Here is a 16,320-nt window from a genome sequence, read left to right on the forward strand (position 1 = left end):
ATAATGGATCAGATGCCGGTAGTGGCTAGACTTAAAGCAAAGCTAAACCTTAAATGGTCGCAGGAAAGTGCAAAAAATGTTTTTATTAAACAACAAATCCAGTATGAGTACGGGGAGGCAAGTGGCAGATGTCTTGCCCAGAAATTAAGGTTAAGGGAAGCAGCACAGCGGATAGATAATATAGTAGACTCAAGAGGGAATGTAGCAGATAATGAAACCGGTATATTAGAGGCATTTAGGCAATTTTATGAATCACTATACCAAGGAGATGAGTATGACAAGGATAGGGCTGCTACTCTCATCGGTCAATATTGTACGGCAGATCTTCCTGTAGATGAAAGAGAAAGTCTAGAGGCACCTATTTCATTAGAAGGACTAGAATTGGCAGTTAATGGGTTAGCCAGGGGCAAGGCCGCAGGTCCAGATAAGTTACCCCTCTAAATTTACAAGACTTTTTTTTCTGTCCTAAAAACTGATCTCCTTGCGACAATGAGAATTGCCCAGAAAGGTGCACCTCCGGGGATCTGGAGTGAGGCATGTATAGTAGTCTTTCATAAAAAAGGAAAACCTGCGAACCTTCCTGGGTCCTACCGCCCAATTTCGCTTTTGAATGCGGATGGGAAAATTTATTCGAAGATCCTGGCGAATAGGCTGTCTGGTGTGGTCACTAATTTAGTCTCCACCATAGAGCATGGGTTTATCCCGCATTGTGGAACGGCGGATCATGTCCACCGGGTGATCACTTTATTTGATTTTGTCAATGTTACTCAGGAGCCATTATGTTTAATTTTATTGGATGCCGAAAAGGCTTTTGACCGGGTCTCATGGTGCTTTTTATGGGACGTAATGAGGCGAAGGGGGTTTGGCCCTGAATTTATAACATCACTTCAGACACTTTATTTTCAACCTACTGCCCGTATCAGTACCATGGGACTCGTGTCCGATTTGGTTCAAATACAGAGGGGTACCAGACAAGGTTGCCCTTGTTCGCCTCTTTTATTTTCATTGTATATTGAGCCCTTTTTAAGAATGTTGGAATCTAGTTCTAGGATTTCTTCGGTGGCTATGCAAAATTATCAGTTTAAGGTCCTTGCTTATGTGGACGATGTTGCAATTGTCAAGCCATGCCCGGCAGCCGCAATGGAGGAGATCCAATGTTTAGCCACGAATTACGGTGCAGTTGTCGGCTATAAGTTGAATGCAGCCAAAACCCAGTTATTATGTGCCAATCTGCCAAAGTACTCTGATTCGCGGGTTTGTAAAGAGGCTACTTATTTGGGGATTAAGTTAAGAGTATCTTCAATGGCCCTGGTCAAGTCTAACGGGGAGGATCTATTATTAGGGGTGCGGAAACAGTTGGATCAGGCAGAATGTCTACATCTCTCGTTAGTTGGGCGCTGTAGTCTACTAAAAATGATGATATTGCCACAAATATTATATTTTTTCAGGTGTGTCCCTTTAGAAGTTTCTACAGCAAGCTTGGCACAGCTTCAGGCTCTTTGTATGCGCTTTATGTGGGCTGGGGGCAAGGCCCGCCGTGCCGGGCGCTATATGATCTTACCAAGAAATTTAGGAGGTTGGTCGGTACCAGACTTTACTCTTTATTATTATGCCTGTATGCTTCAAGGCATGAATGTTCTGTTAACAGGGATAGGTCCTTCGAATTTGGCAGAGAGCCCGTCAATCTACCAGATGCTATTGGGCGTGAAGGCTAAAAACTGTCTGTTGTTACACCAGGAATGAAGTTATTATAAACGTACACGTTTTAAGGTCATGATCGCTGCATACAAGATTTGGAGAACACTAAGGAGAATGCTTGGTATAGAGAAAATTTCTTGGTATACACCATTGACATCTCCTATATAACTGCCAATCGACCTATGGGATGGGGTGGTGCATGTATGGTGGCAAAAAGGATTAAGGTTGTTGGGGGATTTTTATAGCGATGGCTGCTTTAAATCCTTTGAGCAACTCCGTGAGCAATACCAGCTTCCCAGGGAGAATTTCGCGAAGTACTTGCAAATCAGGAATTTTCTGTCTCAGAAAGCAACAAATCTTCAAGCTAACCCCTTGATAGAAGACAATATAAAAGCTGCAAAAATAGGAGTATTATATGGCCACATGTTAGGTACTAAGGCAAATGATTTAGATCAACAAAATTCTAAATGGGGGAATAAACTAGGGAGGCAGGATATACGGATAGAAATTTCTCTGGAGATGGCCATGAATTTATTTCTTTTGGCAAAGTTATCTGCACAGCATTATACATCCATCTTTAATTTATATTATACACCCGATAAGATCTCCAAATGGCAGGGCGATATTATAGGGAAATGTTTTCGGTGTGGATATCCATCTGCGGATGACCTTCATATTTTTTTTGGGTGCCCGCGGCTAACATCTTTATTAACACAGATGGGGAATTATTTATCGGCCATTCTGGGTATGCCATTACAATTAAGTGCTAAGCAGATATTATTAGGTGTAGAAATGGGGCCGGCAGCGCCAGATCTATTACAACAACATGCAAAGTTAATATTTTTAGTTACAGCTGTATATCGGCTTGTAATAGCTTCCTGGTGGCTACAGCAGGAACCGCCTTCTTTTGAATTATGGAGGGCACGCTTCTTTGCAGTACATAATATGGAGTATAGTCTATATGCGCTTTTCCATGCAGTTTTATTGATATTTGTTGAATCTTGGCTATTTTACTGTATGGTTAATTCATTTCTTGATATGCTTATGTATGTACCGCTATTGATTTTCCTGTGTTTCATTTATTTCGCTCCTGGCCTATTTATGCTATGATTTTTAACAGTGTATATGTACTGTGTAAATTATGACTCTTTACCGACTAATTCATGTATTCTGCAAAAAAAATAAAAATAAAATAAATAACACTTAATAAATGATTGTCCACTCTGTGTTTTTTTATTTGAAAAAGGAAAAAGTACATTTATTACACACACGCTACTCAAAACTATGCAGCAATTCACAAATATACACAAGCGGATGGAAATACTTCTTGATGACATTGCGTAATCATTCCTAATCCTGCCAACGGGGATGGTGGTCTAGCACCATTCACATGTCTAAACATTATCTTGTCCCTTTATGCAAGGGTTGAACATAGCTTGGAGTAAGAGAACTGAATACTGGCACCAGTGTGAGGGGCTGTTAACCGCATTTCCTCAACAAGCATTTTATTATAGGAACAAATGGGATATTGGAAAATTTACATATAGCCATGACTGAGAGCCTACGGGCAATAAGGCATGTAAACGTTGATCAAGAGTGCCCGTCAGTCTCATTTTTTAAATAAAGCATTAGCAAGAGTAAATGTCTAAGCATGACTTGGAGTGCTGTATAGTCTTCATGAGTTAGAATGAATAACACAAGTTAATCACAGCCTCTAGAGGGCATCACCTTTATAATTTCACTAGCAGCCCGTCCCGACGTTGTCCGGGTATGAAATAGAATGTGTGTATTTGGCAAGGGCAATTTTTTTTTAAATCTCGCGGTAGACAACATTTTTTGTTTCATTAGAATAGGGACGGAGAAGGCCCAGCTGCAGCCCTGGTTGATGTTAGCAGGCGCGTGTAATTGGTGTAGTGATCCGCCGCCCGAGCCCGGCTACAGCCCTGGTTGATGTTAGCAGGCACGTGTAATGTCGTTGAATGAGAGAGTTATCAGCCGCGGGTAAATCTGTTTCATGAGAGTGTTGAGTAACAGCGAGTAGGAGAGGCTGCAGTAATTGTCCCAGCAGACACGCTCATTTGCGTGTTCCACCGCTTGAGGCCCAGTTGCCGCCCTGGCTGATGTTATCAGGCGCGTGTAATTAGTGTACTGATCCGCCGCCTGAGCCCGGATAGAACCCTGGTTGATGGTAGCAGGCACGAGTAATTTTGTTGAATGAGAGAGTTCAGTACCAGCGCACAGGAGATGCTGCAGTAACGTTACTTACCAGGCCTCCAGGTGAACGCGTTTGTCACGCCCCCAGCACACGGCCACAGCAGACGATCTTCTGATTAATGTACGACCCACATGGCATGAAGGGCGGAACGTAGCACACGCCCCCAGCGTTTCTCACGCCCCCAGCGTGCCCCTTGATGCAGCGCAATTGCGTTCACAGGGCATGAAGGCCGGACACACGCCCCCAGCGTTTCTCACGCCCCCAGTGTGTCACGCCCCCAGTGTGTCACGCCCCCAGTGTGTCACGCCCCCAGCGTGCCCCTTGAAGCTGCGCAGCAACGTAATTGGCGCTTGTATGTATGACTCATATGGCATGAAGGGCGGACACACCCCCCCAGCGTTTGTCACGCCCACAGCCCACGATGTGATGGCCGTACCACACGCCCCAGCGTTAGTCACGCCCCCAGCCCTAGCCCACAGCACATCGCAGACACGCCCACAAGGGACTACTTTGCTGGCACGGTTCTTTTACCTTTTAAATGTATAGAGGAGTTGGCCTAACGGCTAAGGCGCTCGACCTCGGAACTGGGGATCTGGGTTCGAGTCTAGCTAACGACGCCAAACATCCTGTGATTCTGGGCAAATCACTTAATCTCCCCGTGCCTAACAAAAATGAATGTGTGTCCTCATGTAACGTAACTGGTGCTATGTAAAGCGCTCTGATACCTGATTCAGTTCGGGTCAAGTTCACGCTATATAAAACTCTGCAAAAAAAAAATTAAAAAAATATGGTGGCCGTCTGCATAGCCTATGTCCTTTTGCTGCAACTGCCCTTTCCAACGCTGTATTGGGTGTTGTGATTGGTACCCATTGTGCTGGGGAGAGGTGCTTCACTTTTCCTCCTTGCTTTATTTTTCTTTTCAAGTTGCCTCTTGTCGCACTTTACTTTTTCTTGGGGTGCCAGGTCCCACCGGGCACCTCGTGGGTATCTTTTTTGTTGCCCAGGGAGCCCACCCCGGGCTTTCCTTACTGGCGAACACCATCATGTACTGCTGCGGGAGCCAGTGCCTGCCTTCTAGTCTGCCGGGAAGATGCATTCTTGCTGGCTGGCAGGCCTTCCTGCTCCCTCCAGACACAGACAGGGTGAGTGAGGAAGATGGGCGGCACAGGGGAGTGCGACAGCTCTCCCCATCCACTTTGGTGGCATCGGGCCCAGGGATTTACTCCTAGGCCCCTTCTGCCCTCCAACGGGAGAGCGTGATTGCACTCCCTTGCAATGGCGATATTCTCGGGCACCAAGGATGAAATAAAATGAAATGAAAAGACCATTTATATAGCGCGGTAGCTACCCTCAGGCATCCTTGCGCTGCAGACATCACGCTTGATCCGCGGTATTCGTGGGGTCCTGGGCCTCTTCTCTGAGTCGGGGGAAAGCGCAACAACACTTCCCATTTGTTCTCTAGCTTCTTGGGGCAACTCCCGGGCCCCAGCCCATTTCAGGGGCCGAACTAGAATTGGCGGCGAAGCCCCACGCTTCATCCCTGGAAACAGTGTCAAAGGGCGCCAAACTGCCAACGGTCATAACTCGAGCCCTGTGGGGCCGTTTTTTAACAATTATGGATTTGTTTGCTCCTGGTGGAGAGTCATATCCGCCCGAACACTTTCTTCCAGCCTCCTGGCTCCAAAAGGACAAATTTGGCAGGATTTTTTTTCACTGGCTCCCTGCACCAGCCTTTCCCTATCACCTGACACAGAAGCCCAGTCTTTCCCCCAACTGATCCTCAGGGGGCATAAGGGGGCCAGCGTCTCTAGTCCTAGGGTAGTGCCCCACTGGTCCTGGGGTCAATCAGAGGCAGAGTCCTTAGTCCAGATAAAGTCAGGGGGTTCCTCCTTCAATTTGTCCATGGCATCAGCCTCCAGTCCCAGTGCTCTGCAGCAAACACAGCCAAAAAAGAGCTTTCTTCCCTGCGCAAGAGCATTTAAGTGGGGGTGGGAGGTGCCAGCATGGTTGCATTTCTGGTCTATGCTGAGGTGCCACGTCACATCTCTCCCCTTTTTTCAACCTTCCTGCACAGCCTTCTGGGATACTTCAAGAGGTGTCACCCGGGAGTCCTTTGCCATATCTGCTCAGGAGGTCTCAGCTCCACCCCTCACTGACATCACTGCCAGGTTCTTTCTCGGCAAAACTTCAAGGGAGCCCTCCTGCTGGTTTGGTAGCAGAGGTTCCAGAGGCTGTGCTCCCTACCCTTATTCAATAGGCTGGGCCAGGCCTCTTCCTGCTGCAGGATGACAGCTCGCTGATTGATGTAGAGCAGTGGACCACATCCCTTTATTCTGAGGAGATGCCCTAATCAAGGGTATTTGATCCTTTTGTGGTGGATTTCCTTTGGTCCTGCAGCTGGACAGAAACGTAATTAAACCAGTTCAGCAGGGTTACAACAGTTCTGGGCTCTGATCCTGAGCTGAGCCAGAAAAATATCACATTCCTGGATGACCCATACGCTGTACAGTTATGACATTGAACTTTACAGGGTTGTTCTTTTCAAATGGGTCACAGTGTACATTTCTATCACTCTAGTGTGTGTAGACCGAAGGGGACAGGAGCTGCACTCTAAGGGAGTACTCTCATCGTGTATAATTGAGTGTCACTGCAGCCCAGACAGTAAAGCACACTGACTTTCCCCATAAGTGTACACCAGTATTATAATTCCTATCCCAGGTCAATACCCAACCCTGCAGAGTCCCTTCTGTGATAGGCTACCTGTGTGTAGTTCCGGAGCTGTGTGTGACTAAAGGCTCCCACGCACAGCCCTTATGTATGTGCACACCTGTTCATGTGTAATCAGAAAAGTGCCCTTTACCCTGGCAGCGTTGCAGCAGCCTTATCTAAAAAGGGGGACACTGGTGGTAAACATGCGTCATCCATTTTACCATGGGTTTATCGTGCGTGAGTAACAGGTTATGAGGCTCTCCCACAGTAAAATGTTAAAAACCATGTGATAAAAAAGTGAAAAATCCATTAACTTCTATATGCTAAGACTTATACTGATTTATATTGAGTTGCAATGGAATATCCTTTAATTTCTGAGGAAGCTGCTAAATTCAGACTATTAGAACTGCTGACTATTTTACATCACAATGGGAATTTGCATTTATGTTGTGTAATTCCGACTGATCAGGAGGAAATGTGAACATGGATTCTTGAAGGTGAAGCAAGCCTGCCTTACATAGACACTACAATTAACCACTGCTCTCGCATCCCAACCAGCCTTCTAAGCAATCTCTGGCTGGTACAAACCAAACAAAATGCCAACTTGACAAAAACGGACATGGAATCACATCCCTGGGTACTTTCGATGTGCCAATGTAAAAAAGCATTCTTTTTAAATCTCCCTCATAAAGGTATTTGAGATTCAAGTTCGATTCACAACAAGTAAATTTGAAGCTCAAAAGCTTTAAAAAGTGTGAAGAATCAGTGACCGGTCTCAGTAGTGAAAAACTGTTCCAGCCGCGGCAAGAGTTGCATGCCTCTTCCCACCTCTCTGCATCGCAGCCCCACACTGGCATGTCCCTTCCGGGAAACAACATTTACAACGCAACTTTTACAACGCAGCATCCATTACATCGCATGCCATTACAACGCAACCATTACAACGCATGACACTACAACGCATACCACTACAACGCATGTCATTACAACGCAGTCATTACAACACATACCATTACAACGCATACGATTACCATCCAACACTTACCCTACTGTTGCACCCCCTGAAGTTAGAATAGTAATTTTTACCCCTACAGTATCCAACACTTACCCTACGGTTGCACCCCCTGGAGTTAGAATAGTAATGTTTACCCCTACACTATTCAATACTTACCATACATGCAATGTAATGTTATGCGTTGTAATGGTTTGCGTTGTAAAGGTAGTATGCGTTGTAATGGAATGCGTTGTAAAGGTAGTTTTTAAAAATTTGTTGTAATGGCATGCGTTGTAATGGAATGCGTTGTAATGGATGTTGCGTTGTAAAAAATGCGATGTAAAGGTATGCGTTGTAAAAGTATGCGTTGTAACGTCATACAACCGTCCCTTCCCACACCCAAGCAGCTCTCAGCCCACTTACCATTACACTTTGCCTTGACCCCTGTGAGAGTGCACACTCTCCATCATAGGATTACTATGGGGCCACCGCAGCTCATTCATGGGGACCTTAGTTTTCCTCATTAGACATTTGCGAGAGCAAGAGGGGGAAAAACACAAAAAACTGTAAAAAAAAAAAAAAAGGAGGACGAGAAATGCTTCAAAAACAATGAAAGCAGGAACCTGCAAGAGTGATATAAATGGACAGCGAGAATCTGGCGGTGAATTAAAGAAGCCGGAGGTTGAATCTGGACTTTGCGGCCTTGGCATTCAGCGCTGTGATATTTAATAGTGCAGATCGCATTTGCGATGTGACATTTAATAGCGTAGTTCGCGGACGTCTCAGCAGCGCTTTGGCACCAGCACTTATTCGTTTACAAATTAAGCACTGCACAGACCTTTTAGCTATTTTCCAGCTAGCAGTATTTGCTGTACATCATAGGTGGGAAATCCGGCCGGGGTGCAAAGCCCAGCAGAGAGAGCCAGAGGACATGACACTTCACCTCAGGGAAGTGGGTAACCTTTGTCCAACCCTAATCACCATAGAAAAACATGGAAGATTCTCATTAAGATCACCACTGACCAGTGAATACATTGTGTAACTCTTTCTGTAGTGCCTGAGGGGTGACTTGGCTGACAGGGAACTAAAGATGCCTAACAGGGCGATCGGCTTAAAATGTGGACATTGGAGACATAATCAGGCAGCTGAACATATACCGGTGGGAGGATGAAACCTCCATTGAAACCAGAGTGTCCAACGTAGATGCCAGAGTTTCAGAACTAATACTAACAATGGAAATGAGTTTCATTTTGGTGTATTTGGAAACTCATAAAGGTTATAAAGAAACTGCACTGAGCACACTCATTGGTCACTGGTGAGAAATGTTCTCACGCGCCTCCCAGGGGGTGGTGTGGTGCACGCTCAAGCACATTCACTCTTCTCAGGTGGAAGCACTCACATCTGTGCCAGGCTTACCTCCTGTTCCCATTGTTAGGTGCTGAACATGCAAATGAGACATGGTGTTGGGTTTGTGCCCAAAAAAAAGTGGTGCAATCCTGACGCAATATCTGGACCTCATCTAATACATAACATTTTTTAAACCTGCCACAAAGAAATTGGCAACAAGGAAAAGCATGGTAGTAGATCAGTTATGCTTAATTGGTTGCAAAGTCTACATTTTAAAATATTTGATTGGGTTAAGGCATCTGCTGTGAAGGTGTCCAGTAAATCTCAGGGCATCGTAATAATGGTGAGATAACTCTGGTGGTTAAAGCATCTGTGTTTTGTGAAGTCCCAGATTTGAATCAAAGTAGTAGAGAAGGTAAATGTGTCTCCTGCAAATCACATCATCTAACATGCAGAGGACAGCCTTTTACCTTATGTAGATAGTAAAGTGGGGAGAGGATGTTACCTTATGCCTAGAGCGGTTGACCTCGAAGCTGGGGAACTGGGTTCGAGTCTCGGCAACAACGCTTATCATTCTGTGATTCTGGGCAAATCACGTAATCTCCCCGTGCCTAACATAAATGAAGGTGACCTCATGTAACGAAACTGGTGCTCAAGCTATCCAATTTCTTGGGTCTAGTTCACGCTATATAAAACTCTGAAAAAAAAAGTGGGTTACTGCTTTTAACACAGGGATCCTTTTGTTACCTGCAGTTCATAAATTGCAATCCTTCTAATAGACCACAGTGAGGTATGAAGGACGTGTGACTCCTACACCTTGTAACCCTCACTGTCTCATGCAACTCATCTTATACATTGATTTACATATGTACATGATTTATTGTCAAAGTATAATGTGTATGTTATGTAAAGGGCTCTAGTCTGCACCCTGCATTGGGTTGCAAATTGTTATTTATGTAAATACTGGGACAGACCAACACACCTAACAATCCTACAGTGCATGCATCTCTTATATACAGGGACTGAACAAAGGCAAATCATGCCTCTCTAAAGTACTTGTGAAGGGATAACAAGCTGTGTGCCTTTGTTTCCCCTCTGTGGTATTTACATGTAAGTGTGAGGTTCTAGGCCATCTCCAGTCAGGATATTCAAACAAAAGGAGGCCTGATGGTCCCTTAACTTTGGCCCAGCTGAAGGTGAAAAAAAGCTCCCTCACTGCCTGTACGTTGCTGCTGGGAATCGAAAACAGACAACGTACATGCGCTGCTGAACGTGTCATGGTGTCTGAAAATTACACCGGGACAAGTTCAACATATTTCTGTGGAGCCCAACTTCTTGGCAGGGGGGACGGCCTCCACCCTGTGAAAAGAGTGGGTGGACGCCGTGTACTTACGTGTACCCCGACTTGTGTCCTGTATGCTATCCTTATTAAAGCATATGGTTTGTAGAAGACAATGCATAATAGAGCAGGGGGCGCGCTCCACTGCTTCCTTTCAGATAACAGGTGTGTGGCACTGAACAGTAGATGTTTATGTTTACCAAACGCAACGGTACTCCATTTTTAGATCCCTGATGGATGAGCAGTAGAATCCAGCTCGCAACAATTAGATCTAACACAGATTCCTACAGGGGGCGCTTTAGCCAACTCTGCACTAGGCCCAGCTTACAGATGTTACCTGAAGCTGCAGAAACCCTACCTGGTCCCATGGCTGGTCCTTCACTTTCCACAGATCCCGATTGTGAAAGGAACGCTGCCACCAGTGTGAGGGTGATGATCTTGCTCTCAAATGCAGAGTCACAAGTCATTAAGTCAACCCCATTGCATTTACTAAAGACTAGCAAACAGCTGGCTCTCCTGGACCTGCCGTGGAGACCACTGATCTAAAAGATATCACAGCTCATTTATTGTACAGAAAAATTCTAACAAATATAAACTGAGGGGCATATTTATGTAGGGGTTTGTGTCGCAGTCACACCACACAATGTGGTGCAAAAGCAATGCAAACCCAAAATGAGATTTACCTTGTATGGTCCTGAGTGGCCTCATAAATCTGGACTAAGGAAACAGTGCAAATCGCTGCGTTGAACTCTACCCTTGGCAGGCATTCCGTGGGCATTGCTTGGGTGTTCCCATGCAGCTCTCATGGTTTTTAGCGCATTCAAAGATTTTTCAGAATTGGCAAACCTGGAAATGCACCAACAAGTTACGCTTTCCCAAGGGGGGTGTAACGAGGAGAAATATCTCGTTCTCCTTGTTTCCTTTTTGCACTGGAAAGTCACCTTCCTAAGTGTGGCAGGGTATGCTCAGACGTGAGTCCCTTGCTCACTTTGCCACTGGAGTCAAGCAAGCCCGGCTGAAGACGGCTGTAATGCCAGAAACCGGTCCCAGGAAGCTTGATTCCGGTCCAGGGAACACATGGCTTGGCAGTTCGGGCTGGACTGTTCCCATGAGGCACAGGGTCAGACTGCTTTGCACATGGCCATATCTGAACTGGGGTGGCGGAGTGAGCTAAAGAACGGTGATGGATTAAACCCAGATCAGTTGACTGGGGGTGAGTGTTTGTATTGTCAACGCTCCGTCCATCACCACCTTTGGTTTTTCTTCACTTTTAATTTGGTGCCAGACAGGGCTGAACTGGAAACCCAAAGCAGTCCTAGCAAAGAGGTCCGAAAGACAAGACCAATTGGCTTTGCCACTGCTTGTTTTTATATCTCATTTGTTAAATGGGGCACTTTTAATTTGGTGCCACACAAGGCTGAACTGGGAACCCAAAGCAGCCCTGGCACTTTGTCCATCCCCTGTACGGTGTGTCGCGAGCCTGACCACTATAAAGGGGACAGGGGAAGAGTGTGTTCTCTAGCCAAGAAAATTTAGAAAAAATTACATAAAGTGTGCATTCTACAACACATTTTATTATATATTCAATTGTATTGGCATTTAGAGCACAGTAAATGATAATCTTACAGTGAACCAGGATACGACAATCTTGATGGGGCTCTTCAATGTTTCCCTCACTATCACCCTCAAACACTGCCCCTCATCTCTCCATAGCCTCTCTCACATGTATTTAATTTGTTTTATGTAGCGCCTCTCATAACAGTGTAGCTTTGCGCGAGAGGGAGGGAGCAAGAGAACGCCATATTTTCTGAGATATGGCTCACTCCTTCCCTTTCCCCTGCGCCGGCGTTCATTACAGCTGCCCTGCGCCACACACACACCTTAGCACCATAGCGCTAGGGTGTGTGAGTGAGTGCAGCATAGGTTTTGTACAGGAAGGGTACCCTTCCTGTACAAAATACGATGCCAAGACACATGCAACCTTTTTCCCACTTTGTATGTGTGCTGCACAGTGCAGCACGCATACAAAGTCGGAAAAGGAGGGAGAAATTAAAGCATTTCTCCTTCCGTACGCCTACTTGAAAAAGGCGCCGTTTTCTCAAGCTAAACCCAATCTAATTCATTTAGTAAATTGGGTGTAGCGTGAGAAACCCTGGGTGGAGGCCTGTGAACACCCATGCTCCATCCTTGATACGCAACCATGGTGCTAAGTAATGCGAAGAAGCGCAATGCGCAGCTTCGCATAACTTTTCTGTTATTTACAGCGCTAAGCAAGTTTAGCGCTAAAAAGTAAATTTGGGAGAAAAAAAAAATTGCGTCACTTTTGTGATGCAAACGCAGTTCAAAATCTTTGTAAATCTCCCCCTTAGTGTGCTGGACCACCCGGCTGGTTTTGTTACTGGGGGACAGTTTTGCAGCCCCAGTAACAAAACCAGCCTCCCACTCCTCCAGCCTCCATCCTGATGCCCATTAAGCCAGTCAGGCCTTGGTGCCTGGGCCTATTTGTTTTCACAGTCTGACCCTGGATGGGGTCCACAAGGGGGTCTGGTGCTTGGGTGTCTCAGAACAGGACACCTCGGGTTGCTTTAAAGTTGTATCCTTAAAAATGGTAAACAGTATTTTTAAAATTACCACATCACTAAAAACAGAGCAGCAGTACACAATCTATCAGATAAAATAAGGAAGACATTAAACGTTTTTTACAGCTTTTTTTTTTTTTTTAAAGCACCAAGGTTAGGGAACAGTCTGCCACAAATTCCACCCTGGAGTCGTCTTCTTTTTCTTTTGGCGTCGTCAGTCTGGGTGAGGGCGGGCCGCCGATGCATCCTGAGGTGACAAATTGTATTAGTCACAGTGGTTTGCAGGCAGGTAGCATCGTCTAATTGAGATGTAAATCATTGCAGCAGCAGGGGCATCATTGGAAGCCACTTGCTCATGCTGCTGGACGGCTCCTACAGTGTTGCTGGGCAGGCCCCTTCCCACAGACACAGATGGGAAGGGGGAGGAGGCCCCACAACTGCCGAGGCCGTTCTCAATGTGCACCAAACAGGGCTCTAATATTTTTCAAGTGCGGACCATTCCCGCCGTCCTGGGACGCATTTTAAAAATAATAAAGTAGGGGAACGGACTTAGTTAAATTAAAAAAGTAGGGGCACGCGTGCCCTTCCGATCCCCTCCACTTCTAACACTGCCTTCCTGTACAAAAACAAATCTGCATGCAACTCAGGCACCCTTGTACCCGGGTGCAAGGGTACCTGTATAGGTACTAGGCTGCTAAAAAAGTGCCAATGCAAGTGAAATGGCAGAAATGTGTCATATTGCCTCAAATAAATTGCGCAGGGGCAGATTTATGTTAACTGGCGCATCCCCAGGGATGCGCCAGTTAATGTGCGCCACAGTGCGCCACAGCTCCGCCACCCATGGTGCGCCGCATTTACAATGCGGCGCACCATGGGGCAAAAACGGCACAGATGCGTCACGCATCTGTGCCGTAAAGGCGGCGCATTGCTGGAGTTGCGTCGCAAGCGCGACGCAGCTCCAGCAAGGCTCGGGGGTGCCCTATCTGACCAATGCTGCATCAAGACCTACGCCTGCTTCAAGCAGGCGCAGGCTTTTGACGCAGCATTGGCCTGAAAGTGACTGAGTGAAATCTTATAGATTTCACTCAGCCACTTTTGCGAGGCGCACCTGCCCCGGAACGCCCACCCTGCGCCGGAACGCCCACAAGCGGCGCAGGGCTTTACAACGTGACGCATCTGCCTAGATGCGTCACGTTGTAAATCGTTCGTAGGGATGCGCCACGTTTACGCCGCCTTGCGTGACGCAACAGCGGCGTAAACGTGGCGCAAGGGCCTCATAAATCTGCCCCTGCATTCCTGCCCTTGCCCCTGACTTGCAGCGCTGCACTGCGTGACGTCTTCATAAATGCGCTCCTTGGAATATATTTTGATTACGGGCACGATTTATTCTATTTGCTCAACTAAATGACACTTAGGTGATCAAATAGCATACTTTATGTGCATTTATTCAACAATGGTGTAAATGTACGTGCTATTAAATCTCGCAGGGCGGGCGCCTGGAAAAGGCAGGATTACATGTGTTTTCTGGTTGGGGAATGAAAGGGACACCGTCAATCATTAGAGGGGAAAGGTGCTTGGCCAGTGGCAAAAATATACGACCCTGGAAAAAAAGTATTCAGTGGTAACCGAATGATGCATCACATTTATTCATGCGGAAATGTCCCGTGCTGGATTTCCTCTTTCATTGTTCATCCATCTTCACTTTCTGCATGGAACCTCCTGGCGCGCTCCAGGCTGACGAGAGCAATTATGCACCAGCAGACTGATGGCCAGCAGCGACATCTGAAGAACCCATCGAGCACGTACATCAAACACCTGAAACATGACCTCTTCATCATTCAGGCCAAGAGGCCAAGGGCACACTCGAAGCTGGACAGACTGAACACTGCGTCCATTTCCATCGCGAATGCTGAATGCCCGCAGGTGCTCCAGGGGCTCTGGGCTCCACCATGAGAGAATCCCACCCAACTCATGAACGGGAGGCAATCACCAGAATCCCACTTTGGTAGAAAACACCCATTTAAGGGCCACGCAGCTTAGGAGACACAGACAGCCTGGCACCCGCTCTCACTCCTGACAGAAGCGAGACATAGCTTTCAGCACTACCACTCATGCCCTGGCACTCTGGCACAGGGACAGCAGAACATCCCTGCCACCTGGCATCTTAGACGGCAACAAAAAACTCCCTGCACATTGCTGTCAGGCTCATTGAAGGTCTGGATCATTCCACAGGGTCTCCCCGCCGAGCAGCCTCATCTTCAAGGTCTAACTCGTTTGCAGTTACATCCAACACGCAACCCTCTGAGGTGGACCACCCCGTGAGGACAGTCAAGCACACTTCTAACTTGAAAACGAGCATCCAGAGTCCAAGTAGTTAAGCATGGAGGGACCAAGAAGAGCAGCTTTCTATCACTACATCACAGACTTGCATCCCTATGAAAATCCAAGTAGCATCTACACATCTCCGCTCCAGGAAGGAACTAAAGCCCCGCTGCACCAGTGGACGTCTTATCCACACAAAGAAACATCTCACACATTCACAGCAGCAGATACTGTTTCACTAGTGAACTGTAGTGTGGCTTATCATGTGCTCAGCTGCATTCTAGCTACATAGGTACATACACATACAATGTACAAAATGAGGGGTCTGAGGATCTCATGGGGCACCCAAACAATTCTAAAAGAGTGACTTCTCTTGAATGACTTACATAGGGTTTTAACATTATTATAAGCTTTCTGAACATATTACCTATCATTGGTTAAAACATTCTATGAATAATTTGCCAAAGTGTACTGACTTGTGAGCTCTACGACCACCAGCTTGCAATGCCTTTAGGAAATAGGACCATCACCCCCCTCGCCCCCTTACCTTTGACAGCGGATCGGTGCAGGCTGTTCTGTAAAAGTCAGAGCTGTTTCAGAATATACCCGGTACACGTGGACGGGGAAGACTCCACCCACCAGGATATCACCACCTCTGGAGAACCCAGTGACTGCTGGTCGGTGGAGCTGGCACCCTGGTGTTGTGAGATGGCCAACCGAGGGCGGCAGCAGGCACGACAGAGCCAGGAATAAGGCAGCCTTGTGGTAGGAGGGTGGTGGGATGGATGGTCCTATTGAGAGGCTTGCAATGGCTGCCAATAAGACGTGCTCCATGGCACCAGAACTAGAGGGTTTCAGAACCTTGTCTCCTCCCACCATGAACACAAAACTGACAAATCACTGCCTAGGACCGAATCTTAACAGAAAAGGTGCAAATAAAATGCAGACTTGAAATAGGAGTGTTATTCAGGAGTGAACCCCCAACATTGGCTGAGAGACCTCGGGATCTGCCCTCCGCGTGGGCAGTAGACAGCTGTCATGACTGTCTATCCGTGAGCCTTTCACAGCCCCTCTAGAAGGGACCTACTGTTGCCCACATCTGGCTGATAAATGCGCC

General features: G+C 46.7%; 1 protein-coding gene across 1 annotated transcript in view; it reads right to left on the reverse strand.

Moving 5' to 3' along the window:
- Positions 1-16,037, reverse strand: part of LOC144797897 (extracellular calcium-sensing receptor-like) — a 72,799-nt gene extending 56,762 nt beyond the window's left edge. The window contains 1 exon segment of the mRNA XM_078668699.1: positions 15,751-16,037. Coding sequence (XP_078524825.1) covers positions 15,751-16,037 — 287 coding nt within the window.
- Positions 16,038-16,320: the final 283 nt, after the last annotated feature.

The sequence above is a fragment of the Lissotriton helveticus genome, chromosome 12 (genome assembly GCF_964261635.1).
Source record: "Lissotriton helveticus chromosome 12, aLisHel1.1, whole genome shotgun sequence".
NCBI lineage: Eukaryota > Metazoa > Chordata > Amphibia > Caudata > Salamandridae > Lissotriton > Lissotriton helveticus.